This window comes from Urocampus carinirostris, chromosome 19 (assembly GCF_059441175.1).
Source record: "Urocampus carinirostris isolate Australia breed hairy pipefish chromosome 19, RoL_Ucar_1.0, whole genome shotgun sequence".
NCBI classification, from domain to species: domain Eukaryota; kingdom Metazoa; phylum Chordata; class Actinopteri; order Syngnathiformes; family Syngnathidae; genus Urocampus; species Urocampus carinirostris.
The window spans coordinates 23,228,465-23,256,326 of record NC_142367.1 but is presented as its reverse complement, the minus strand read 5'-3'; the positions used below and the strand labels follow the sequence as shown (position 1 = coordinate 23,256,326).

The 27,862-nt window shown below is 40.5% G+C and overlaps 1 protein-coding gene across 1 annotated transcript in view; it reads left to right on the top strand.

The window, feature by feature from the left end:
• The first annotated feature begins 9,256 nt into the window (after positions 1 to 9,256).
• The window catches only part of LOC148347795 (tumor necrosis factor receptor superfamily member 16-like), a 51,568-nt gene continuing 32,962 nt past the window's right edge, over positions 9,257 to 27,862 (top strand). Inside the window, exons 1-2 of the mRNA XM_088322999.1 lie at positions 9,257 to 9,380; positions 25,822 to 25,963. Coding sequence (XP_088179125.1) covers positions 9,327 to 9,380; positions 25,822 to 25,963 — 196 coding nt within the window. The 5' untranslated portion in view covers positions 9,257 to 9,326. The remainder of the gene's footprint in view (positions 9,381 to 25,821; positions 25,964 to 27,862) is intronic.

The window sequence follows — 27,862 nt, the reverse complement described above, 5'->3', positions numbered from 1 at the left end:
CTGCTACCCGCGTCCAGCAATCACCGGATCGTGGGCGCAATCCTTTCTCTCTCTTCCAATCAAACTTGAGAAACGCAGGTGGATCCTGTCTCCGTTCGACCCTGACTCCCACCTGTCTTTGCTCCTGTCTGTCCCCCGGCTTCGACCCTACACACTCTAAATCACTGGATATAGGAAGCGACACTGGAAAGTGGGGGTTCCCTCGATGTGTGGACAAAGATCTGATCAAAGCAACTCCTGCAATTTAATGGAGATTTATAATATTGAAATCACTAATGAGCTGCATATTTTTACGATTTGGCACTTAGGGACAATGCTTCTGAAAACATACTGTTAGGATTTAATGTATTAAAATGTAGCGTTTCCCAAATTGTTCGAATTAGTTATCTGACTCCATTAACCAAACACAACCTACAGTCACCTAACAATGCACGCTCATTTTTTTAATGGAAAAATGAACAAGAGACTGGCATTTCCACACGGGGGCAGATTTAATTTCTTAAATCATTTAACTAAGTGAACACCAACGAATATGGCCGAATTAGCTAAATTAGTGTCGCTCGAGTCTCCGTCAAGCCCCCTCTCTCGTTTACCGCTTCCTTCTCTCCGCCCACGTTTTTTACGCAAGCTGGTGTGCCGGCTCTTCCCAGGGGCGTGGCAGGAAAGCCCCCAGGTTAGGGTTCAGTCCCTCCTTCTCTAAGTTCACCATGAGGCTAATCAATCAGTCCGAGCTGAAAGAAAAAGGCAATAAATCAAAAACGAGACAGAACTATCTTGAATTTTTATCGCGCTACGAGCGAGCATTTGCACCGTATCGAGCAATGTATCTCCGAGTGCCTGGATGGATCCATAATGACGGCATTGAGAGCCCAAAATGCCTCAGGGTCCTTTGGCCCCCCCCCCCATTTAAACCGCGTCTCCTCACATCTCATCGATACAAAAGACTCTCTGACGAAAATTCAATCTGTTGTAGAACACACGAGATTGAGTAAGAATAGAAATTAAATTGGGCTCTTTATCCAATTGTCTTGTTTACCAAAAACCATTGCTCCCATACGACTCGATTTGTACTGGCCGACCATATAAGAGTCAATCAAGTCATGTTTATTTGTGACGCCCTTGATCACAAAGAGTCTCAAAGGGCTGCACAGACTATTGCAAACTACAGACTATTATGACACCGTTCCCTGATCTAAAACCTACATGAGGGAAAGGAAAAACTCAAAAACCTCAAGACAAGTCAAGCCCTGTTCATTTTTTTGGCCCTTAATCACAAGGAGACTCAAAGAGCTGCACAGATCAAAGACTATTGCAAACTACAGACTATTATGACACCGTCCCTTGATCTAAAACCTACATGAGGGAAAGGAAAAACCCCAAAACCTCAAGTCAAGTCAAGTCCTGTTCATTTTTTTGGCCCTTAATCACAACGAGTCTCAAAGAGCTGTACAGACCATAGAATATTATGACACCATCCCCTAATCTAAAACCTACATGAGGGCAAGGAAAAACCTCAACATGAAGAAAATGAAGAAACCTTAAGGAGTTTTTTCTGTTTCTATTTCTTTCTCTTAATTTTCTCTCTGTTTTCTCTTTTTCCCACATTCTCTTCTATTCTTTTCTCTCTTTTTATCTCTTTTCTCTTTCTTTCTTTTTTCTGTCATTCTCATTTTTGCTATCTCACTTTTCTCTCTTTTTCTCTACCCCCCTTTGTCATCAAAACACAGGCAAAGACGGAGATTCACAGGACTTGGCATATCACAAAGAGTCTAGCAGGAGTTTCACGGGCGCTCTGAAACCAGACCTCGTTTAAGTAGTCCGGCAGCAATCTGTCAACGCGTTTCAGCTGGTGTCAACGGGCGGGGCCTATTGGGCGCCGTGGCAACCGTGACAGAACCTGCCGCCACACGGCAGGGACCAATTGGGCGCCATGGCAACCATGACAGTTTTGTTCCCGTCTATTTTTGTCCTGTTTATTATTCTCGCCAGTTTTCGTTCCCGTCTAGTTTGTCCTCTTTATTTTCGATATCCTGTTTCATTATCTATCCTGTCTGTCCTGTCCTGTCCGGTATCGACCCCGTCCGTCCGATATCAACTCGGGCAATTGGTATCGATCTCGTCTGCCTCTGGCTTCCTGTCTTTCCACGCCAGACCGCTGCCTAACGTGCATGACTCCCCATTTCCCGTAAAATAAAAGGCTTTTGTGAGTAACGTCACGCGTTTGGGTCCTGATCCTGTTCTGGTTCATGACATCTTGCGGCAGCGTTGCATAAATGATGAATGAAAGCATAGAGGAACAGACGGCGCAGAGAGAAATTCCATGTCAACTTCGCTAAATGTGCTTCCATTTGCCTATTTTTCATCAAAGGAGACCACACGCTTGCTTTCCTGACTACTCACTTGGAAAGCAATGCATGATGGGAACCTGAGAGGGGGCCAGTGAACATCTCATGGACCACCCACCCTTGTCCCATTGACAGATGGTCCAAAGAAGTCTTGATTCACTGACGCAGATGGAGGAGAATTCCAGTTGATTGCGGCAACTGGATAGGCACCAAAGCCTAAAAGCCTGAATGGATAAATTTTCCATTATCAAAAAATGTGTCGACTATTGATTAATTTTGTCAATGCTAGGCGTTTCTCTCAAAATGGGAATTTGAGTGCCCGCCCTTTTTGGCCATGTGTGAAAGTCCACAGGAGGTTCAGAGCTTTGGGGGTGCTGAGGACCCAGAGCAAGGGTGACCAACTATGGCCTGCGGGCCAAATGCGGCTCTTCAGGATTTTTCATCTGGCCTGCCAACCAAAAACGGTCTAAATATATTGACAAAATATATAATCATAAATGCAGTACTAGAGATAAAAAAAATATATTTTTGGTATTAGCTTTGTCCCCATTGCCCCCTGGTGTGTCTACTACTAACACAGAAACAACAAAAATACTACAAAACTAAATATAAAAGTACTTAAAAACAGGGACCTAATGTATTATTTTGTGATCATTCCAATAAGAAAAAAAAAAATAGAAATACAACAAAAATGATATTACAGAAAGGCGATGATACAAAAATACCATTAAAGAAATATTATAACAGAAATACTACAAAAACTACAACGAAATGTCAAGAACCCCAAACAGAATCAGGACCCAAACGCGTGACGTTCTCACACAAGCCTTTTATTTTACGGGAAATGGGGAGTCATGCATGTTAGGCAGCAGTCTGGAGTGGAATGATAGGAAGCCAGAGGCTGACGAGATCGATTCCAATTGCCCTAGCAGATATCGGACAGATGGGGTCGATACCAGACAGGACGGGACAGACAGGATAGATAATGAATCAGGATATCGAAAATAAACAGGACAAACTAGACAGAAACGAAAAACTAGAGAAAATAATAAACAGGACAAAAATGGACTGAAACAAAACTGGAAACCGAAATTAAAGTAAACGGGAACAATACAGGAAATAGCAACAGGAACAGGACAGTCGAAACCCATGTCTTGCGGGGCAGAGGTTCGTTGGCGGACTGACAAAGGAAAAATGAGAGCACTCAGCTTAAATAGACAGAAAGCCGATCTGTCAATGAGCCGCACCTGGCGCCACACAGGCGGGGTCAATTGGGCGCCATGGCAACTGTGACACTAAAGTAAAATACCAAAGAAAACTACGAATACATTAGTATGATTAACTCATATTTTAACTATTAATTTAAAAATACTTCTACAGAAAAAAAGAAAAAGCAGCTACAGTTAAACTATTACAAAAATAATGGTACATACATACTGGATGGGCCCCACCAGGCTGTACTTGCCCAAGACACACCACAGGAAATGGTACCCCTACGACCCCAGTGGTTAAGGAATCCAATAAAATATTACGATACAAGTACAACTACAGTACTATTGAAAAAAAACACTACACACGATTCCGGTCACCATTACCATCGTGTTCCTACAGACATGCATGAAAGTCTATCCCTCTTCGCCCTGACAACGACGAAGGGACTTTGTTTTTTTAGAAACAAACAAAATATTTCTGTACTTATCCCATGAAGTGGTGGCTCCCTCGATGTGTGGACAAAGACCTGATCAAAGCCACTCTAGCCATTTATTTGTCATGATTACCGATGTGATGCACCTCTTCCTGCTCCTTTGGCGCCAACTGCCTCGGACTCTGATTGGCTCCCTGTCCATTTTTGAACCCACTCCTATCTGTCCCCTTTTGTCAGTCTGTCAGCGAACCTCAGTTAACACTAGGCAAGCCTTCCCAATCCTACTTGTCTTTGCTCCTGTCTGTCGCCCGGCTTCGACCCGTTTTTGATACTAACCACGTCTACTCTGCCGTCCCGGCTTTCGACCTCTTTTTGTCCTCGACCACGTCTACTCTCCTTGCCTGGCGTACGGCTCACTTCTGACCCCGACCACGTTTTTGCTCTCCTGTCCCAGCTACTGGCTGGTTTTCCCGTTCCCGACACCGCCATCGCTCGACACGAAAGATCCACTTAGGCGTTTTGAGAAACCTGCTACCCGCGTCCAGCAATCACCGGATCGTGGGCGCAACCCTTTCTCTCTCTTCCAATCAAACTTGAGAAACGCAGGTGGATCCTGTCTCCGTTCGACCCTGACTCCCACCTGTCTTTGCTCCTGTCTGTCCCGGCTTCGACCCGTTTTTGATACTAACCACGTCTACTCTCCCGTCCCGGCTTTTGACCTCTTTTTGTCCTCGACCACGTCTACTCTCCTTGCCTGGCATACGACTCACTTCCGACCCCGACTACGTTTTTGCTCTCCCGTCCTAGCTACTGACCCGTTTTCTTGTTACCGACACTGCCATTGCTCGACACAAAAGATCCACTTAGGCGTTCTGAGAAACCTGCTACCCTTTCTCTCTCTTCCAATCAAACTTGAGAAACGCAGGTGGATCCTGTCTCCGTTCGACCCTGACTCCCACCTGTCTTTGCTCCTGTCTGTCCCGGCTTCGACCCGTTTTTGATACTAACCACGTCTACTCTCCCGTCCCGGCTTTTGACCTCTTTTTGTCCTCGACCACGTCTACTCTCCTTGCCTGGCATACGACTCACTTCCGACCCCGACTACGTTTTTGCTCTCCCGTCCTAGCTACTGACCCGTTTTCTTGTTACCGACACTGCCATCGCTCGACACGAAAGATCCACCTAGGCGTTCTGAGAAACCTGCTACCCTTTCTCTCTCTTCCAATCAAACTTGAGAAATGCAGGTGGATCCTGTCTCCGTTCGACCCTGACTCCCACCTGTCTTTGTTCCTGTCCGTCCCCCGGCTTCGACCTGTTTTTGATACTAACCGCGTTTACTCCCCCGTCCCGGCTTTCGACCTCTTTTTGTCCTCCACCACGTCTACTCTCCTTGCCTGGCGTACGACTCACTTCCGACCCCGACCACGTTTTTGCTCTCCCGTCACAGCTACTGACCCGTTTTTCTGTTACCGACACCGCCATCGCTCGACACGAAAGATCCACTTAGGCGTCCAGCAATCACCGGATCCTGGGCGCAACCCTTTCTCTCTCTTCCAATCAAACTTGAGAAACGCAACGCAGGTGGATCCTGTCTCCGTTTTGGTCCTGACATTAGTGGTGATTTTTCACACTGAAATCATTCCCAGAGGCTTAATACTTACTGATATATATATCGAAGCCATACCCTGCTCGTGGGAGGTGGAGTTAAGAATATCGTGCTACTTTGTTTTTGACATATTTTTAGGTTTTGGCACTCTTTTTGGCACTCTTTTCAAGATATATTTCTACGTTACCGTACGGAATGAGTTAATCAAGCTCGATGATTTCGCCCTGTACAAACTGGCCGAGCACCTTTAAAAGGGACAGCGTGTTGAGTCATGATCCGTGGGTTTTTTTTGGGCAATCAAGCCGATATTTGGCCTCAGGTGACACATTATTCAACAAAATCTGACGTCCTCCATTGCAAAAAGGCGGCAGTGTTTTGTCTACCGGTTCGACATTTTATGACTTGGATTATTTTTGGTTAGCATCAGTGTTGGGACTAACACGGAACAAAGGAAAACATCCGTGGAATGGAATGAATTTCTCTGTATTGACTACTATCAGGGTTGGGTAGGGTTACTTTAACTGGATTACTTTCAATGACTTTTGGATTACTCCAATACCAAATATGCTAATAAAAGACAAAAGAAACTAAATAGGAATCAAATGATGACTCACAACACGTGGTAAGCTTTCTCTCCTGGCTTTGATCCCCGGCAAAACGAACATAAAATGCCACAGAAACAAAATGAAAATAATTTTTTTTTTTGGGTTAGCATCAGTGTTGGGACTAACACGGAACAAAGGAAAACATCCCTGGAATGGAATGAATTTTCTCTGTATTCAGTACTATCAGGGTTGGGTAGGGTTACTTTAACTGGATTACTTTCAATGACTTTTGGATTACTCCAATACCAAATCGGCTAATAAAAGACAAAAGAAACTCAATATGAATCAAATGATGACTCACAACACGTGGTAAGCTTTCTCTCCTGGCTTTGATCTCTTTGATCTCCGGCAAAACGAACATCAAATGCCACAGAAACAAAATGAAAATAAAATTTAGTACTTTTTTCATATTTAGTTTCTTTTTTCTTTTAATAGCTTATTTGGTAATGGAGTAATCCAAAAGTAATTGAAAGTAATCCAGTTAAAGTAACCCTACCCAACCCTGAGTACTATAGAGTGCATACTAATACATGAATACATTTAAATTGAAATAGTATATTCCATAAACATGATTTAACATTATGACACTAAAATTCATTTTAGCCAGCAGAGGGCGCTTGAAGACCATTCCAGAGTGGATGTTTCTAAAAGGTAGAACAGTTAATATCACTTTTTGGGAACTATGTATTTTTGAGTGTGTCCAACATATTTTCTGGTATATAAGGCGCATTGGATTATAGAGCGCACCTTCAAATTTCAGACCTATTTGGGGGTTTGAGGTGCGCCTTATATACAGGTCTTTCAGAATAATGTGCTATTTTTTGGAGTTCGAATTCTTGAGGCTACCTGATTGAATTTTCACATGAAGTATCTTGCACAGGGGGTGTGAACCGCAGATTGAATTCACCTGTGAGACAACGAGAGAGAAGCACAAGAGAAAAACAGGCTGCGGTTTTTAATATGTTTGCTCGATTTTGCCAAAGGAACTATTCGCAAAGACACTGCTGCTGTATTTTTTCGTTCTCTCATGTTCTCTCATTCTTTTGCGCTTTCTTTTGTCTACTCTCTTTCTTTTTTCCTCTACCTTTTCCGACATATTTTTCCTTTTCTTTCACTCTTTTTTACTATATTCCTTTTCTCTCTCTCCCTCTTTCTTTTTCTTGTTTTCTCTCATTCTCTCATTCTCACTCTTCCTTTCTCTGTCTCTCATTCTCTTTCTTTTTTATTCTTTCTCTCTCTTTTTTCTCTTACCTATATTTCTCTTTCTGTTGTCTCTTTTTCTTCTCCCTTTCTGTCCTTTTCTCTTTTCTATGTTTTTCTATCCATCTATCTTTTTTGTCTCTTTCTTTCTTTCTCTTCTCTCTCCCTTTCTCTCTGACTTTCTCTCTCTCTCCCTCCCTTGTTTTTCTCTTTCTGTCTTTTTCTGTCATCTATATATTTTCTTTCTTTTATTCTTTACTTGTTTCTTTAGTCATTCTTTCCTTCCCTTTTTACATTTGTCTTTCTTTATTTATTTTCTTTTTTCTTTTTCAACTTTTCGTTTTTATTTCTTTCTTTTTTCCCTTGTCTTTCTCTCTTTTTATTTATTTTTCTCTCTTCTTTCTTCTTTCTTATTATTTCTGTCTTCTTCTTTTCTTTCGTCTCTTTTTCTATCTTTTTTGTTTTCTTTATTTTCTTCTTGTCTCTTTTTCCTTGTTTTTGTATTTTGGTTTGCCCTTACTCCCCTGTCTGTTTTTCTTTCTTTTCTTTTTTCCTTTGTCTTTCTTTCTTTTTTCATTTCTTTTTTTCTTTTTTCTGTCTTCTTCTTTTCTTTCGTCTCTTTTTCTATCTTTTCCATCTATCTTTTTTGTTTTCTTTATTTTCTTCTTTTCCTTTTTTCCTTCTTTTTTTGTCTCTTTTTCCTTGTTTTTGTATTTTGGTTTGCCCTTACTCCCCTGTCTGTTTTTCTTTCTTTTCTTTTTTCATTTGTTTTTTTCTTTTTTCTGTCTTCTTCTTTTCTTTTGTCTCTTTTTCTATCTTTACCATTTATCATTTTTGTTTTCTTTATTTCCTTCTTTTTCTTTTCTTTTTTCTTTCTTGTTTTCCTTTTTTGTTTCTTTTTCCTTGTTTTTGTATTTTGGTTTTCCCTTACTCCCCTGTCTATTTTTCTTTCTTTTCTTTTTTGCTTTTCCTTTATCTTTCTTTTCATTTATTTTTTTCTTTTGTCTCTTTTTCTATCCATTCCTTTTCTATCTATCTTTTTTGTTTTCTTTTCCTTTTATATCCTTTTTTTTTTCTTTTTTCTTTCTTGTTTACCTTTTTTCTTTTCTCTTTCTGTCACTTTTTCCTTCTCATCTCATCTCATTAGCCGTACCGCTTATCCTCATTAGGGTCGCGGGGGGGGGCTGGAACCCATCCCTGCCATCTCCGGGCAGTGGGCAGGGGACACCCTGAACTGGTTGCCAGCCAATCGCTCATTCACACCTAGGGACAATTTGGACCGGCCAATTCACCTGAAATGCATGTTTTTGGAACGCGGGAGGAAACCGGAGTGCCCGGAGGAAACCCACGCAAGCACGGGGAGAACATACAAACTCCGCACAGGAAGTCTTGAGCTGGATTTGAACCCACGACAGGTTCCCATGACATGAACTGTGCCGCACAAGCGCTAACCACTGCGCTACCGTGCTGCCCTCTCTTTTTCCTTGTTTTTGTTCATTTTCCCTTTTACTCCTCTGACTCCCTGGGAGTTTTTTTCTCTCACGTTAAAATGAGTTTGACACGCCGGATCTCTCCCTATAACCCATTACTCCTTTCGGTCTCGCTTTCTTTTTTCTTTTTTTATACACCGGTCCAAATTTCTCCAATTTCGCCTACCCGTTTTTCCACCCGGCGTCCACGCGCGCGTGTCGAACGCGCATTCGTGGAGTGGGCGTGTCCAGGGAAGCCTCGGAGCTCCCGAGCTTCTGTCACAAGAGCTCAGAGCGGACGAGAAGATCGGATGGCTTCTCTCGCCTCTTCTCGGTGCAAGCTGCAAAGACACAGCTCCAGTTTGACTTTCGGAGGCTCGCTTGAGCGCTTTTAGCATGCTCGCTGACCTTCTCCCACCTGGAAATTTGTGAGAAGATCACGTTTTTGTCGGGAAGATGGAAAGAACTTGCAGGATGAACCTGATTTTCATAACAATACTGCTGGGACAGGTGAGGAGATTTTCTATCTCTGTTTGGTTATATTTAGCTTATTTTTTCTCATAAAGTCAAGAAAAACAGAGAAATGATTTTGTTTTCCTCACATGGTTTCTCTGGTTTGGCCATTTTGTTAAATATTTCGTATAGCTTGTTTATTTTGGGTGTCATCTTCTTTTTTTTTATTTTAACTTCGACTTGAACTTCAACTTTATTGACAAATAAGTGCAGCACATGGATGAAGCTCAGTAGCCTAGATGGTAGTGTGCCCGCTTTGAGACTGGGAGGTCGCTGGTTCGCGCCTCGGCCGAGACATACCTAATTGGTATAATGGCGGCGCCCTCTGTTGGCTGCGGCTGCATCGACTCGCTACAACGGGTCAGGTGTATCGACATTTCGTTCTGTGTACATTGTTATAAAGAATGACAATACAAAGGAAATTATTATTATTATTATTATAAATTATCACCGAGAGCAAAAACAAAGCAGCTCGTTTTCTTTTGTCCTTTTTCTTCCAAAACTAGAAAAAATATTTTGAATATAGGGAAAATTGGAATAGAGCAGTTTTGCGTTCATTTAGATTCCGACTTTATTTTTTTGGAACAGAATAAGAATAAGCAAAAATCTCCACAATGACATATGTCATTGTCAAGCATTGGTTTTGTAGTATCATATTTTCTAGTAATAAAAAAAAAAAAGTAATAGAAAAGGTAGAATGCGTAAACAAACATGAAGACCTAAATGACCATGTCCATCCATCTTCTGCAACGCTTATCATCAGTAGGGCCACGGGGGTCCTGGAGCCCATCCCAGCTATCTCTAAGCAATGGGCAGGGGACAATTCCAAAACTATAAAAAAATATATATATGTTTCGAACATAGCGGAAATTTGAATGGAGCAGTTTGCATTCTTCTCGATTCAGACTTTATTTTTTTGAACATTTTTAGTAGAATAAACGTCATGCATGGAATAAGGAAAAATCCCTACAAGGACATATGTCATTGTCAAGCATGGGTTTTGGAGTATCATATTTTTCAGTAATAAATAAAAAAAAAAAAAAGAAAAAGTAATAGAAAAGGTAGCCTGCAAAAACAAACATAAAGACCTAAATGACCATGTCCATCCATCTTCTGCACGGCTTATCATCAGTAGGGCCACGGGGGTGCTGGAGCCCATCCCAGCTATCTCTAAGCAATGGGCAGGGGACACTTCCAAAACTATGGAAAAAAAAATATATGTTTCAAATGTAGCGGAAATTTGAATAGAGCAGTTTTGCATTCATCTAGATTCCGACTTTATTTTTTTTGAAAATTTTTAGTAGAATAAACGTCATGCATGGAATAAGGAAAAATCCCTACAAGGACATATGTCATTGTCAAGCATTGGTTTTGTAGTATCATATTTTTCAGTAATACATAAAATAGAACACGAAAAAGTAGGCTGCATAAACATAGATGAAGACCACAATGACACATTTCAGTAGTAATGACCTTATGTCCATTCATCTTCTGCACCGCTTATCATCAGTAGGGCCACGGGGGTGCTGGAGCCCTTCCCAGCTATCTCTAAGCCACAGGTGCCAAAGAGGCGGCCCGCGGGCCAGATCAGGCCCGCTAAGGGATTGAATCCGGCCCACGAGACAACACTCAGAGAAGCGCAAGAGAAAAACAAGCTGCAGGTTGAAATAGGTCAACTTGATGTTGCCAAAGCCAGGTGCCTCAAACAAAGACACTGTACTTGTATTTCTTTCTCTCTCTCTCTCTTTCTTTTCCACCCCTTTTCTCCCACTTTGTCTCTGTCTCTTTCACTCTCTGTGTCTCTCTTTTTCTCTTCCTAGGTTGCTCTTTGTTTCTTTGTCTCTCTCTGTCCTTTTCTCCCACTCTGTCTCTTTCACGATCTGTGTCTCTCTTTTTCTCTTTTCTCTTTCTATCTTCATACCCTTCGCGCTTTGTTTTCTCTTTTCTCTCCCTCTGTCTTTCTCTTTCTCTTTGGATTTTTTTCTTCCTCTCCCTTTCTTTCCCCTCTCTCATGACTTTTTATCTCTTTTGTTTCTCATGCTCTCTCCCTCTTTCTCTTTTTCTGTCTTTGTCTATTTTTTCTTTCTCTTTATTCTACTAGTCCGGCCCCGACAGAATGTCTGTTCTATTGTGTGGCCCCTGACTTAAAATTAGTTTGAAACCCCTGCTCTAAGCAGTAGGCAGGGGGACACTCTGAACTGATTCCCGATTATCAAAAGATACTATTTAATTTGAATCATGCACCTCAGATGGGACTCGAATCCACAATCCCTGGCTTAGGAGGCCAGTGCCTTATCCATTAGGCCACTGGGGCTACACAATTATCATTTTGGGCCTGTATATTCCCATATAAAGGTTTCTATGCATATTTCAGACTACAGCTGTTTTTTTTTCTCTTGTGCTTCTCTGGGTATTGTCTCACCGCCCCAACTAAAATACCTGAAGGGCCTGATCTGGCCCGCAGGCCGCATGTTCCACTCCCGTGCTTCCAATTGGACGGGGTTCATTGATTTAAAATCTTATTATTTAGATAAATGATGTTTTATTTTTTAATAAATTGAGTTTTTTTTACTGCTAGGTGGCGCTATATACACATATGTCCCTTTATAGCAGGGGTGTCAAACTCATTTTAGCTTGTGGGCCACATGGTAGAAAAGAAACTTTCACAGGGGCAGGATTTGTAGAATAAAGAGAGAGAGAAAGAGAGAGGGAAAGAGAGAGAAAGAGAGAGAAAGAGAGAGGGAGAGAGAGAAAGAGAGAGAAAGAGAGAGAAAGAGAGAGAAAGAGAGAGAGAGAAGGGGTGGGAGAAAGAAAAAAATAAGAGGGACAAAAAGAGAGAATGAGAGAAAGAGGGGCAGGGAACAAGCGAGAAGAAGATTGAGAGAACAAGAGGTAGAGAGAGAGATAGAAAAAAAGAGACAACTAGAGGGAGAGAGAAAACGAGAGGGACACAAGAAAGAGAGAAGGAAATGGAGAAAGAAAGAAAATAAAAAAGACAGGAAATCAGAAAGACAGAAAGAGAGAATGAGAGCGAGAGCCAGATAGAGAGAGAAACAGAGAATAAGAGAGAGAGAGAGAATAAAATGGCAAAAGAAAAAAAAGAAAAAGAGAGAGAGAGAACAAGGGAGAGAGAGAAAGAGAGAGAGAGAAAGACAAAGAGAGAGAGAGACAAAGAGAGAGAGAGAGAGAGAGAGAGAGAGAGGGTGGGAGAAAGAAAAAAATAAGAGGGACAAAAAGAGAGAACTAGAGAAAGAGGGCCAGGGAACAAGCGAGAAGAAGATTGAGAGAACAAGAGGTAGAGAGAGAGATAGAAAAAAAGAGACAACTAGAGGGAGAGAGAAAACGAGAGGGACACAAGAAAGAGAGAAGGAGATGGAGAAAGAAAGAAACACAGGAAATAAGAAAGACAGAAAAAGAGAATGAGAGAGAGAGCCAGATAGAGAAAGAGCAAGAGATAGAACCAGAGAGAGAGAGAAACAGAGAAAAAGAGAGATAGAGAATAAAATGGCAAAAGAAAAAAAAGAAAAAGAGAGAGAGAGAACAAGGGAGAGAGGGAGAGAGAGAGAGAGAGAGAGAGAGAGATAATAAGCGAGAGAACAAGATTGAGCGAAGAGCCAGAGAAAGAGAGAGAAATAAAGAAAGACATGGAGAAGAGACTAAAGGAGAGACAAAGAGACAAAACTGAAAGAAAATGACAGAGACAATAAGAAAGATCAACAGTGATATAGAGGAAGAGAGAGACAGAAACAGAAGAAATATCAAAAAGAGAGAAAAAGAGAGAAAAGAGAGAGTGAGAAATAGAGACTAGAGAGAGAGAAAGAAACAGAAGAGATAGAGAGAAAGACAGACAACGAGAAAAGAGAGAGTGAGAAAAAGAGAAAAGACAGAGAAACAGAGAGAGAAAAGAGAGTGAAAAAGACATGGAAGAAGAAAGAAGAAAAAAGAGAGGGAGGTATATATGCAGAGAGTGAAATAGAGAAAAAGAGCGAGAATCAGAAAGAGAGAGAGAAAAGAAAGTAATACAGCTCCAGTTGTTTTGGGAGCGTAACCTGGCTATGGTCATATTTCAAACTGTAGCTGTTTTTCTTTCCTCTTGTGCTTCTCTGGGTCGTTTGACTCCCGTGCTTCTAATTGGGCGGGGTTTATTGATTTAAAATCGGTAATCGTAATCGTCCTGATTCATGATAGCCAGATTTTATCTAGTGGCCATTTTTGCCCAGTCCCAAAAAAGGCTTTTCAAAATAAAACATCTTATCCCAGTAAAACAATAGAAAAAATAGTGAGTTCATTGTTGTAAAAACGTCACAGGACTCCATTTTAGGGTTGAGGTCTGCTGAATTTAGGGTCCGTGGAAAATTCCTGAAAAAAATAAATGCTTCATTGCAAATGTGGGTCATGTATGACCCAGAGGCAGTGGCAGATGACTTTTGGGGGAATTTCAACCAATCGGATTCGTTCTTTCTATTGTTAGTCACGGCGTTTGGATACGGTTAATTAAACTAGTAGGGGGTTAGCTAAGAACTTTTAATGCAGTAATTGGAGTTAGCGGTTAGCGTTTGGCTAGGCAGGGTTCCCACCAGTGCTTCATCAGCCTGGCGGCCATCATGAATAATAACGTCCAATTGTTTACTAGCATCAATAAGGCCCGCCCCTTTCCTTAATTACAGCCAATCAGAGAGATTCATAACCTATTTCCACTCAGTGAAAAATAGAATTCAGCATATCTTCTATATAGTTTGATGAGCATATTTTCCCAGTCTGTCCCATCCCTGAGTACCAGGCTTAGCAACTTTTTGGGTGGAAACCCTACCAGATTTTATCATTATACAACTCAATAAAGCCAATTGGGAATCAAATCGTCAGATATATGTCATTAGCTTTCATAGATTTTTGTGGTATCAAGCGAGAAGATTGTTTTTGTCTTATTCTCTAAAGCCAGGTTGTTATTTTCTTATTTAGAGCGGAAATCAAAAGTTTATTTTGGAAGGCGATGCTTTTATTCTGAAGGTGTCACGCCGAGGGCGTCCGTTTCCGGGTCTGGGTCGGCAATTAGGAAAATGTCCGCGAGCCAAACAAACAAATTTTAGCAAAGTTTACAAAAGAGAATGTGAGTCTGCTAAAAAGAGACAAAAGATGATTATGTGACGAGAACCTGGTTGATAAGGGCAAAAGGTAGGTTTAATATTGGTTATTTCTCGTTTGTTTACGCAAAGGTTCATTCCGTGGATTGTGTTGGTCATTAGCATAAGTGCTAATTAGCACTAATTCTAGACTTTTCCGTGTTGGCCTGAAAATGGGACGATTTAAATGTTTAATCCTGTTAATTATGGTCACAATGGGAGGCTTTTGATGAATTAGAGTGCTCTTTTTTGTCATGTTTGTTAGATCAGTCTTAGTGCGAAATTTCTTTCATTAATTTAATTAATTAACTTTAATTTGATATGCAATTAAAAACATGTAACATCTTAATTAATGTAATGACCCTCAATGTGATCAATGAGCCACTCGGTCGCTGATTAAGTCCCAAGCCGATATAATGAAAAAATAAAAAGCGGTATAAACATTCACACAATAGCTACTGTTGGTCGTAACTTGCACCGTTCGCATGCCCACACAGACTGAATTTAAAGGACCGAAATTCTTATCTTAAAGGGTCCATGCGTGATCATAAACAACAGTCACAAAAGTAATTAAGTAATTACACTGCTTTGATGAAGCCCCTTGTTTTGAGGGGGCAAGCAAGAAAAATCATCCAACAGCCTTCGGATTCGCCTCAGTCTCTGGGGTCGTCTTTGGGATTGGCCAAGTCCATCTTGGGGAGGGTGAACTCAGCTCAATCTATCGTCGAGCGATGTGGAGTGGGGGACCATCCCTGATGGTGAGTCCGTCCTGGGTGAGCAAACTCTACCCGGTCTTCTGTTGATGGCTGCAGATTCATAACTGGCTGCCATGTCCAGTGTTCTGGTTTGCCCGCGTCCCTGCGTCCTAGACACATCATTTTTTCTGGGGACGCATTGTGTCAAATCAACGTCTTTGACACCAAATTGTCATTATTACCCGATTCCATTTTATTTATTTTTTTAACAAAGATTTACCGCACTCCAAACTTTTCGTCAGGCAGATCCGCCGTTGTTGTTTTGGTCTCGCGTCGATCTCGGCAAACGAGATCTCGTTGCTTCGAGATGACGTCATTGTTGTGGCGGTTGCCGAGTGAAAGAGAAGTATGCCTCCGAAAAAACAGTTGGTACTAGGTGCAAATGAAAAAAAAATGGTAATTTCTTCAGTGTCGGTAATAAGTCGAAATATAACACAGAAAGTGGTAACGACGGCAATAATTCCGGCACGAAAAAGCAGCGGAGAAATTCTTCAGAGGACTGAGTTGCTCGACATGAATGACGTTTATTATAAAAAAAGTTCAGAAATGAAGTCGCTTGGATGTTCACTGTAGAAGAAAAAAATACATGCAAATAGAATTAAGTAGAATAATACATTTTTTTATTCAAATTATGAATTCATTTTCTGCATTAAATAATTGTTGGTAATATACTGATTAAAAGGGATCACCACAAACCTGTCTTTTTTTCATTTTCTCTTTTTATACTTCTTTTTTCTTAACTTCTTTATACAACATAATCATTCGTAATATAATGCATCGAAGCAAGTGAGCCGTTTGAGAGCCGGCTCTCTTGAATGAGTTGAACCGAAAAAGCCGGTTCTGTAAAACGAAACGGACTTTCACTACACAACTCGAACTGGAGATCAGCGTGCAGACGAAAACTCGAACCGCGAGACCAAAACAACAATGGCGGATCTGCCTGACGAAAAGTTTGGAGTGCGGTAAATCTTTGTTAAAAAAGGATAATGACAATTTGGTGTCAAAAAAGTTCATGTTGATTTGACACAATGCATCCCCAGCAAAAATAATGCGTCTAGGACGCAGGGACGCAGGCAAACGAGAACACTGTTCTCCGCTTGCAGGTTACCTTTCCCCATAAATTGGAGGGGTCCGCGTAGTCCGGTCTACACGGACCATTTTTTTTTGTTTCCTTGCCTTTCCACCATCTTTGGGCAGGGACAAAGCAGGTGACCTGGTTGTCCACATCCCAAGCCAACTGCTGGGTGTGTTTTAGGGTCTTTCACCTCTTCCGGCTGTGCTGTGCCGGTCTCGATCGCACACACGAGCTCCTCCATCTCCGCCACTGACATCACCGAAAATCGGTTGTCAGTAGCACCCTATTGGCTGGAATCTCCCTCTCCACGGCGAGATGAAGCGCCTTTCCCAGGGCTGATGAGTGAGCGAGCTGATCTTGCAACCCCACTTCGCCAATTTAATAACAAGCAATATAAATATTCACACAAGAGCTAATGTTGGTTGTTACTCGCACCTTTGGGATGCACACACAGACTGAAAACAAAACAAAAATTCTGCATCTGTCACCTCCCCTTCCCTTCGCGTCTAAAAGGGTCCATGCTTAAACACAAACTGCAACGAAAGTAACAGACATTACACTTAGAACTATCTCTATGTATTTTACTTTTCATTATTTTACAGCTTTTACGTGGCCTCGTAGTGAAATTGACATAAACGGTTGCTTGAATAAAACGCTGTGAACCATCAGTTTTAAGGCTCGACCGTTATTCAGCCAGTACGGTGCATTAAGCAATAAGTAAAAATACATGAAGTATCATAAAACATTCTTTTTTTTTTAAAAGAAATACGGAGAGGTCGAGACATTTGCCTTTATTTTAGCCTCATCGAGAGGGAGGTGGCATAATTGTCTCCCATATTGTTGCTACGGTTACCCAATCAGACAAAAAAAAAACCTTGCAAAAAAATATAGAGAAAAACAGTGTAGTGTTGGTTACATTGAGTTTCCGTGGTTTGTATTCCTTTTTGTGCTTTTTAGCACTCTTACGGTTGACTAAACTATACACATCAAGTGGTCAAATATGACACAGTTCATTTGACGTAAAAAAAAACCAAAACCTGAACCCTCAAACCTAGCAAAACACTAGGAGAAAAAATAGCAAGGAAAATGGTGCAGTTTGGTCATGTTGAGTGTCTGTAGTTTGTATTATTCCTCGTGCTTGTAGCACTCGTTTTCACTTGAATGACACAACAGTGACATCCAGTTAAAAACTGTCCCGTTAACTTCTAAGACTGCTACTTTCTGTTGATCTGGACTGTTTTGTGCATCATTTTGGGATGTCTTCCATTTTTCTTTACATACTTAAAGTATGCTAATGATGATGTGCTATGCTAACGCCTAATGTCTAGCTAGTCTTGCAATGCTAGCTTCTATTTGGAAAAAAACAAATAGGTTATTAGGATAAGTAGGATTTGTTGTTTACGGACTATTTTTAAAGACTATTTTGGGGGGATGAGCCTTATAGTGCACAAAGTACGATAGATTGTTTGTACCCTGATTAAGTAACGCCAATACATGTATTCCTTTAGCCTGATTATTTTAGAAATGCCTGTCAAACGTTGTGCCTTTTGAGCAAAATGTTAACAAAAAGTAGCATAGTGTTTCTGCCCGTCAGGTTAGCACACACCCGGGTAGTAAGGAATGGCAGCTAACACCTAGCGAGCGAACGAGGGTCAAAAGGGGAGTATATGAAAAGCGCTCGGGGAATTGGCGTGTTCCCAAAGGTGTCACTCAAACATCCGGAAACAGGTTAGTTCACATGCGAGGCCCTTTGACATTCGACGAAAGCTTTACGTTGCCGCTAGTCTGTGGTCTTTTAGCCGTCAGGAAAACAAACCATGTGGTCGTAGGCGTCAATCGGGGGCGATTTTAGATCCGGAGCTTTGGGGGTGGGCAAACTATGGGCCACATAATGCTTAAAGGGGCCAAGAACCGGGTACTTTTTCAAAATGGAAAATAGGGCTTCTCAATTATCCGAAATCGAACCGATATCGCGATATGACGTAGTGCGATAGCGCTCAATCTGCGTTTTTTTTTAAATTTTTTTAAAGGATTTATACCTCCAGTTATTTGAGTGATTGCGTGTTTGGCCAATAAGAAGTGTCACATTTTGTGGTTGGAACAGGGCCGGCCAATCAGAAGCAGGTTTTAATGGCAACTGCCAATAAAGGCGAGGCAAAGTAAGCGCTCAGTCTAGCAGATGGGCGCTAACGGCTACGCTAACAACTCTTAAGCCACCGCTGCCGAACGGGGCCAGTCACCAAAGCCAGATCCATTACCCAAGAAACAGATGACTTGCAGATACTACTTGTGAAAAACCGCTCCATTTGTGACTTGCAGAAGGCGCGGTTACCCGACGCTAGCATTTAGCTTGCCAGCCGCTCCCTAAATCGCTTTCTTACACAGAAAGGAGTAGCCCTCCAATTTCGTTGAACTTTTGTATCATGACAATAGACTATCTATTCAACTGAAATTCTGTTTTAATTTGTAGATCTATAGTTATTGTTAAAGTCTTATACAGTGGAACCTCGGTTCTCGACCATAATCCGTTCCAGAACCCTGTTCGAAAACCGATTCGTTCGTTCACCAAAATCATTTTTCCCCATTAAATATAATGTAAATCGTTTTAATCCGTTCCAACACCCTGAATGTTTACCTTGAATGTTTAACGTAAACATAAAGCTAACCCAGGCTAATCGTACGTCCGCGTTATCGTAATCTTCCGTACGAAAGATTACGCTAACATGAATGTGTAAAAATAAAAAACTCGGGTCGTTTACAAGTCATTTAGCACCCGGGTCACCACAACAAGTGGTGAGCGGTTCATTGGAAAGGGGGCTTCGTTCCAACACCCTCAATGTTGGGCTCCGTTCGAACACCCTGAATGTTTACCTTGAATGTTTAACGTAAACATAAAGCTAAGCCAGGCTAATCGTACGTCCGCGTTATCGTAATCTTCCGAACGAAAGATTACGCTAACATGATCGTGTAAAAATAAAAGAAAAAGAAAATAAAAGAATTATGAATAGGATTTCTTACCTTTGTGGTGGTCAGCAGAAGGCGCAGGTGGACGGTGGGGTATTCCCTAGTAAGATCAGCACACCTTCTTCATATTTTGCTATTATTTCTTTCTTAAATGCAATAGTTGTGCGCACTACTTTTCTTTTTTCACCTGTAGCAACACTTCCTACACCTATATTAATAGCGAAAGCAAAACGAAGCACATCCGCACGCGAGAACACTCGTACGCCGCTCAGCATGGCACCCTAGCATACCCACTCACGCATTACCGGCGTTCGAACTCCGATTTTTTGACCGAACAGCAAAGCAAAAATTGAAAATCATATCAAAATTGCAATGTTGATGTGAAAAATCCCAATTAGTTTTTTTTTTTTTTTAATTGTGCAGCCCTAGTGGAAAACCGAAAAAGGGGAGGTGAGGCAGGCCAGAACCGTGTCGTGGAAAAGGGGTTATAGCCAATGTTCCCTGTAATTTTCCACAGGTCTGAGCGTGCACACAAAGTCGGTGAGCAACGCTTGAAACAACAGTGAGCAACTATAATCCCAAGTGTGGCAAGATAATTATCAAACACGTCCAAAACTTGACATCAAGTTACATTTTGCTGAGTTTCCGGCAATGCAAAATTATTTTTCTCTTTTGAATGAATTGACTCATGTACTATTGCAAAGGTTTTACGGCCTACAAACGTCGTTTGTTCTTACAATTCTTTCACAAGATATCCATTTCTTTTTATTTCCTGATATATTTTGTCGCATAATACTAACATTTTAGGCGGCTTATTTAGTCTGTTGCACAATACAGAAGTGTAATTACATTTTTTAGTGGAAGTACAATGTTGGCAACAAGATTGACTTGATATCATTGGAAATTATTTGAATGCAACACAAACTTTTTCTTCTTCTTTCCGTGTTTTTTTTCTCTTTTTTAAAATTCCTTTAAAAAAATCTCATTGTGTTTATTTTTTCCAAGCTGTTACTTTTTCTTTTTGTTCTCTATTTACTTTTTTTCTTACATTTCTTTTCTTTTTTTTCAGTCTTTTTTCTAAAATTTCCTTCTTTTTTTTTCTCTTCGTTTTGTTTCTTTTTTTCTTTTCTCACAACTTTTTCATTTTGGTAATTTTTTTTCTTTTTTGTTCTATTCCCCCCTTCCTTAAAGTCATTTTGTGCATAATTTTACCTAATAATTGGTCATGTTGGGATTAAAGAAGCAAAAACAACCTGAAGAGCCGTTTAGGACCCGAAAGAGCCGGTTCCTTTTAGTGAGCCGAGCCGAAGAAGCCGGTTCTCGACAAATTCTACTAACTTTACTCAACTTCGTTCTACTTCGACTTGACTTCAAAATAGCGCATTTAGGACACAACGTCGGGGGAACCAGTGTATTTTGACCTTCATGCACTGTAACTTTGACTTAAGTCGCTTCTTAATTAGTAATTTTGAGCCCTGATTTTTGTGCGCTGGCTAGATTTTCTTGTGCGAGCAGTGTGCAATTGCGCACGCGCACAGCTTAGAGGGAACACTGGTTATAGCGGGTTATCCCCAAAAACACATGTTCATACAAACACAGATCCACTTGCTTGGGCTCAAACAAACACACACTACCTACCAGCTGACTCACAAGAGCCCGAGGGCGGCACTTGATGTTCTGTCGAGAGCATTCCGTACACACAAGTTGGACGATTTATGGCCGCTCACTTACAATACCTTGCAGCCACATGCTGTGTCAAAAGTCTTGCATTTTATGAGGGGTGCATCAAAGACAATTGGGGGATACATGTAGTCACAACATTAGGAACTCCTACGCAATTTAATGGGTTTTCTACACTTACAATACTGTGGGGATTTGGCGGTGGACCAAAACACGGGGATGGCGCTCAAAAATGATGGAATTTAATTATAAAATCTTCAACAAAGTAACAAAGTCAAAAACGACACTTAAACAAAAAACAAACCTCACAAATCAGGATTAAACTGGAAAAAGGTGGTAAAAAATGGAGTGACCCGACAACGGGTGCTCTCCAAATTGTCCTTATGAAGGCTCAGTGATAGGACACACCAATTCCAAACGCATTAGTTGGATAGAGGCGCACCGGACCCCCAACAAATTTTGTAGCATTTCATTTCTTGTGAGGCACTCTCAGATTTGCAAAATATAAAAAATGGTATCGGGAAAAAACTCTCAAAAACGGTCAAATGTCTGATAATCTCGATGATTGATCGTAGCAAAGGGCAGCACGGTGGCGCAGTGGCTAGCGCGTGTGCTGCACAGTTCTGAGGTCATGAGATCAAACCTCCTGTGTGGAGTTTGCATGTTCTCCCCGTGCTTGTGTGGGTTTCCTCCGGGCACTCCGGTTTCCTCCCACATTCCATAATCATGTATTTCAGGTTAATTGGCCAGTTTAAAATTTCTTTATGTGTGAATGAGCAAGTGAATGGTTGTCTGTCTCTGTGTGCCCTGCGATTGGCTGGCAACCAGTTCAGGGTGGCCCCTGCCCACTGCCTGAAGATAGCTGGGATGGGCTCCAGCACCCCCGGGACCCTACTGAGGATAAGCGGTGCAGATAATGGATAGATGGATGATCGTAGCAATATTAGACTTTGGCTTCAACATGCCATCCTTTTTTTCTTTCTTACAGAAGATTTGTTCATTTTGTGATTTGATGTTTGTTGCAACATGATTGAACAGAAAAAATAAACGAGAAAGTACCCCAAAAATACCATAAAATACATCTCATTCATCATTTAATTGGCAGAGCAAAAATGCATATAAATTAAAGTAAAAAAGGGAATTTATTTTCTTAAAATAATAAAAGCATCAATAGATGGGTCATTATGACCAAGTCCAGTCACGCCCACCCAACACATAAAGCCCTACCTACCTTTTAGGATTTGCTGTGTGCTGTCTGCTCATAACACAATGCCCAATACGTTGATATTAATGACAATAAAGACGGTTTAATTCAAAATACGCAAAGCAGTGAACCTGCAAAAACCCAGACAGGAAGTAAAAAAGGGTTTCTGTATTATCTCTAATTTGGGGTTAAGGTGAGCACTAAATCAAATTTTTTAATCTCACTATTCCCCTCTGCCTTGAGGCAAGAGAATCGAGTGCCTCACTCTACACTGTAATATGTTCCACACTTATTACATATATATTACAATACGAATTCGGCGATTTTGAAAAAGAAAACGGAAAAAATGTGCTGTTCGTTGCTTCACGATTGAAAAGTAAACAAGAAAATATAAAGAAACTAAAACAAACATCCTAATTATCATACACGTGCCTCCCCTTACTACATATCACCGTAATACTGTATGATCACTCTTTTGGCTTCACAAGCAGATGGCTGTTGCATCTTTTATCAAGGTTCGCCCCGGAAAACGAGTTGTGCAGTGAGTAAACATACGAGCACACCCTGGCAAAAAGTGTGTCACGCAAACATCGCCCTCTGTCAAAAACCCTTGACAGTTGTGGAATGTCTTCGCATTCTAGGAGGCACGAGCCACTTTTGTCCGTTTAAACGACGGTAAATCTTTGCTGCTCGGAGGGAATCATTCACAAAGAAATGCTCGCAAATCAACTACACGCTTATGTAACTGGTCATGTGTTAGCATTAGCAAATGTAGCATGCTGTGCTTGTACCAACTTGCAAAAATGATCAGACTGTGGAATCCAATACACAAATGACTTCTTGTCTGGGAAACGCTGGGACTCAAAACAAAAATACAATACTTACAGTGGCTTGAATTGTATTGAGGAACTTGTTGATGTTTTGCCATTTTTCCGGCTTCAAACTACACGCTTCTTTAGAAAACACTTCAAGTTCCTTAAGGTTTGATTGTTTGTGTTCAGCATTTTTCATATCTTTCCACAAATACTCGCTAGGGTTGAGGTTTAGACTTTACTTGGCCCTTCTAACACCTTTATATTGTTAGTTTTAAACCATTTATATTGTAAATTTTGCTTTAGTTTATGGTCGTTGTCCTGTTGGAAGGTGACCCTGCGCCCCATTCTTAGATCTTTTGCAGAGTACAACAGATTTTCTGCCAGAATCACCCTCTATCTGGCTCCTTCGATCTTCCCATCAACTTTAACCGTCTACTCAGTCTCTGCTGAAGAAAAGCAAATCCAGGACATGATGCTTACGCCCCCATGTTTGACAGTGGGAATGGTGTTTTTTTTTTAGGGGAATTTGCAGTGTAATACTGCATTCAGCCCAAAAAGTTCTATTTTGGTCTCATCTGACTAAAGCACCGTGTTCCACAAGTAATTTGTGTCTCCCATATGTGGCTTTACTGGCCTTTTTATATTCTTTCAGAATTGTCTTATCTCAGTTGTGTATACTTGTAGGTCATCCAATGTGATCATGGGTCTCTTGTTTGCTTCTCTGATTAGTTTTCTTCTTTTTTGGGCTAAAAGCGTTGAGGGAGGGCCAGTTCTTGGTAGGTTTGCAGTGGTTTTATGTTCTGTTTTGATATTATTGCTCGCACAGTGCTCCAATGGATGTGTAAATGTTGCAACACCTTCTTGTATCCCATCCCTGTTTTGAACTTTTCCACAATCTTATCTCCTGTTGTGTTCTTTAATATATTTTTTTTCTTTAATTTAATTCTTTATTCTTTAATAATGTTCACAATTCTCCAGTGTCTGCTTTCACAGACATCTGAGACATCTCATCTCATCTCATTAGCTACACCGCTTATCCTCAGTAGTGTCGCGGGGGTGCTGGAGCCCATCCCAGCAATCATCAGGCAGTGGGCAGGGGACACCCTGAACTGGTTGCCAGCCAATCGCAGGGCACACGGGGACAGACAACTCACTCGCTCATTCACACCCAGGGACAATTTGGACCGGTCAATTTATTTTCAGTTATTTGGCTTTAAGTTTGAAGCCTGAAATGTGGTCATGACAAAAAATTCTTGGGGTGGAGCAATAATTTCACTATGTACAAATTATTTGTTGTTTTATAATTAGTTTCTCAGAAATGTGTTTTAGCTTGTAAGAAAAGACGACTAAAGAGTATTCCTTCCATAGCAGACTCTAGGGATGTAAAGCTATCTAGTGTTTATGTAACTGCATTGCTATAGCAAAGAGGGAAAACGATGATGTCACTGACATCTCTACTTTTCAATCCAGCGTGGGAAAATCGAGCCCATGATGAGTCTGAAAATATAAAATACTAAATATAGAATCCTATAATTCGAGTCACAGTAATGTATAACAGGACAAAAAACATACAATACCAAATACAGTAAGAAGCTTTCACAAATGACAATGAAAAATAGGCATTGCAAAAAAAGTTGTTTGATATTGTTTTATTTACCATTACTTTAAAGGGACAGTGTGTATTTTTTAGCCTTACCTTATTTTTTACTTTTTAGTCTTCATGTTTAATTTGGAGTGTCATGTCCAGTCTTGTTGCATACAAGGATTCACTTCATTTTTATCGATGACAAGATCATTTAATGTTTTATTTCCATGTATAAATAATTATCACTGTTCAGGTACACGTTTCAGTAGTAATTTGGATATTGTTTTTGTACATGTGTTTTTAAAGCGCTTAAATGTGATGTCGGCTTTTATATACAGTCGTTTTTACATGAATGCGATGATATACAGAAATACTTGTGGCATATTTTCTTTATCCTCTACAGAGATTAATCTATTTTAACTACTTCAGCTCCCTTAAGGATTTGTATTATCAGTTAAACCTGATCGTCCATTTATCAGATTTCCGATGTATGTTTTTCTTAAACTCATTAAATGCTCTGTTTCTCTCATATTGGGAGAGACGGTGCCAGTCAAATTTTGTCATTTGACTCACTTTTGATGGCCCACAGATAATTTACTTCACTAGCTTGAACGGCATAGGACATATCAAAAGAAAGCTTCAACTTTTTCATATAAAAAAGGTTATTTGTAGCTTTCTAGCTTTGTTTCCGGTGATATGATGACACCATATCGGTGATCACGTTTCTTTGGGCGACCGCGTTTCTACGGGTTTGCACGAAACGTTATCCGTCTCTGACCAGATGATGACGATGGGATTTGGTTATCTTTTTTTGAAAGGAAAAGGCTATGTTGAGGAGTTAACTGCTTACTACTAATTTTCCATATCTTGTGATTTACCACACTTCTTTACTACATTCACTACGCCTACACACACTTATTCGCTGGATACAGGAAGCAACACTAGGGAGTGGGGACTTCCGCGATGTGTAGACAAAGATCTGATCAAAGTCACTCCTGCTATCTAATGGTGATTTATCATCTTGAAATCATTTCCAAAGGCTTGATACTTGCCTATAATCAGCACCAAACCCGGTTTTTAGTTTTATGCGGGGAAAAAAAAACTGTTAGAGAAGCATTTTTTTGTTTCGGCACCGAACGAGTTAACACACATCCGGAGCTAATTGATTTTTGCATGTTACCTCCTGTCGTCATTGCTAGCCTGCGTCTTACACGTCAATGATGTTTGTGATGATTTACAGGCGGGAGTTTCAGCCAAAGAGGAGGAGTGCTTGTCTGGAAAGTACACCACTGATGGGAAATGTTGCAAGCAATGTCCGCCCGGCGAAGGCGTCGTCAAGACATGCGGAGCTACCCAGACTGTTTGTGCACCTTGCCTGGACAGTAAGCAAAAAAAAACCTCAAAGCTACTGTGTTATTTATCCCCTCCTAGTGGTAAAAAGCTGCAACCATTTATTTAAAAAAAAAAAAAAGTGGAACCTCGGTTCTCGACCATAATTAGTTCCAGAACCCTGTTCGATAACAGATTTGTTTGATCACCGAAATCATTTTTCCCATTAAAAATAATATAAATCGTTTTAATCCGTTCCAACACCCTGACTGTTTACCTTGAATGTGTAACGTAAACTTAAAGCTAACCCAGGCTAATAGTACATTCACGTTATCGTAATCTTCCGTACGAAAGATTACGCTAACATGAACGTTAAAAATAAAAAAAATCAGGTCGTTTACAAGTCATTTAGCACCCGGGTCTCCACAACAAGTGGTGAGCGGTTCATTGGAAAGGGGGCTCCGTTACAACTCCCTGAATGTTGGGCTCCGTTCCAACACCCTGAATGTTTAACGTAAACATCAAGCTAACCCAGGCTAATCGTACATTCACGTTATCGTGATCTTCCGTACGAAAGATTACGCTAACATGAAAGTGTAAAAATTAAAAAAAGGATGAAGAAAATAATTATAGGATTTCTTACCTTTGTGGTGGTCAGCAGAAGGCGCAGGTGGAGGGTGGGGTATTCCCTAGCAAGATCAGACACTCCACCTCCTTTATATTTTGCTTTTATTTCTTTCTTAAATGCAATAGTTGTACGCACTACTTTTCTTTTTTCACCTGTAGCAACTTGGCTGCTTGCACTGACTTTCTTCGGAGGCATACTTAGGGGCTAAAACACTTCCTATATTAATTAATATATTAAAAGCGAAAGCAAAACGAAGCACATCCGCACGCGATAACAGTTGGTCGCGAAAAGAGCGATCTACACCCGTACGCCGCTCCGCATCGCACCCTAGCGTACCCACTCATGCATTACCGGCGTTCGAACTCCGATTTTTTGACTGAACAGTGAAGCAAGAATTTCTTGAAATTTTTGGTCTGACTCCAATTTCTTCTTCTTCTTAATTCTTCTTCGATTTGTCCAAACTGAGAGGCGTTCGAAAATCGAGGTTCCACTGTACTGTATATTGATTTTAATCAGAAAAGAGCAAAAATACATGGAGGATCGTATAAAAGTGCATCTGTTATTAATACTTGAATATCAAGAAATTAGCATTTATTTTTGTTTTTCCATAACATGACGCTCACCTACAGGAAACTGGCATGAGTTTCCGCCATCTCGTAGCCACGTGCAACCAAAAACCTCAAAAAGGCCGATCCAAAAAAATGGGAAGAAAAAAAATGGTCTGTTTTGGTCACATTAAGTCTCCGTTGTTTGTGTTATTCCTCGTTTTTGTGTGCACTAGTGGTAAAATAATACACACTGTCCCTTTAGAGAATATTGAAACTAACTGCAATGTTCGACAGGATACAAATATAAACATTCTGTATTGAACAAAATAAGGTCAACCAGTTGCGCAAGAACTATATTTTGTATCACTTTCTATTACTTCAAAAAACTAAAAATGGAAGTCATAATAAAACGATACAAATAAAACGACCCCCCTAAAATAGCTCTAGAAACTAATTGAATAGAAAAAACATTCAAATAAAAGAGAAAAACTGTGAAAAATAACATTTAATAAACGATAATTACTAAACATGTGATACAACTAATCAAATAATAACTCAAACGTACCTCCAAAAGCTGATTACAACTAACCACATAAAAAGGGTAATTAAAATGAAAGTAAAATGGTAAAATATTATATAAATAAAATAGAACAATAAAACGAATACAACCCAAAAAAATACTAAAGAGTAGCTCTAAAAACGGATTAAAACTGTCTAAATAAAAAAATATTAAAATGAAAATGATAAAATATAAGTGAAACAGAAAATCCACAATA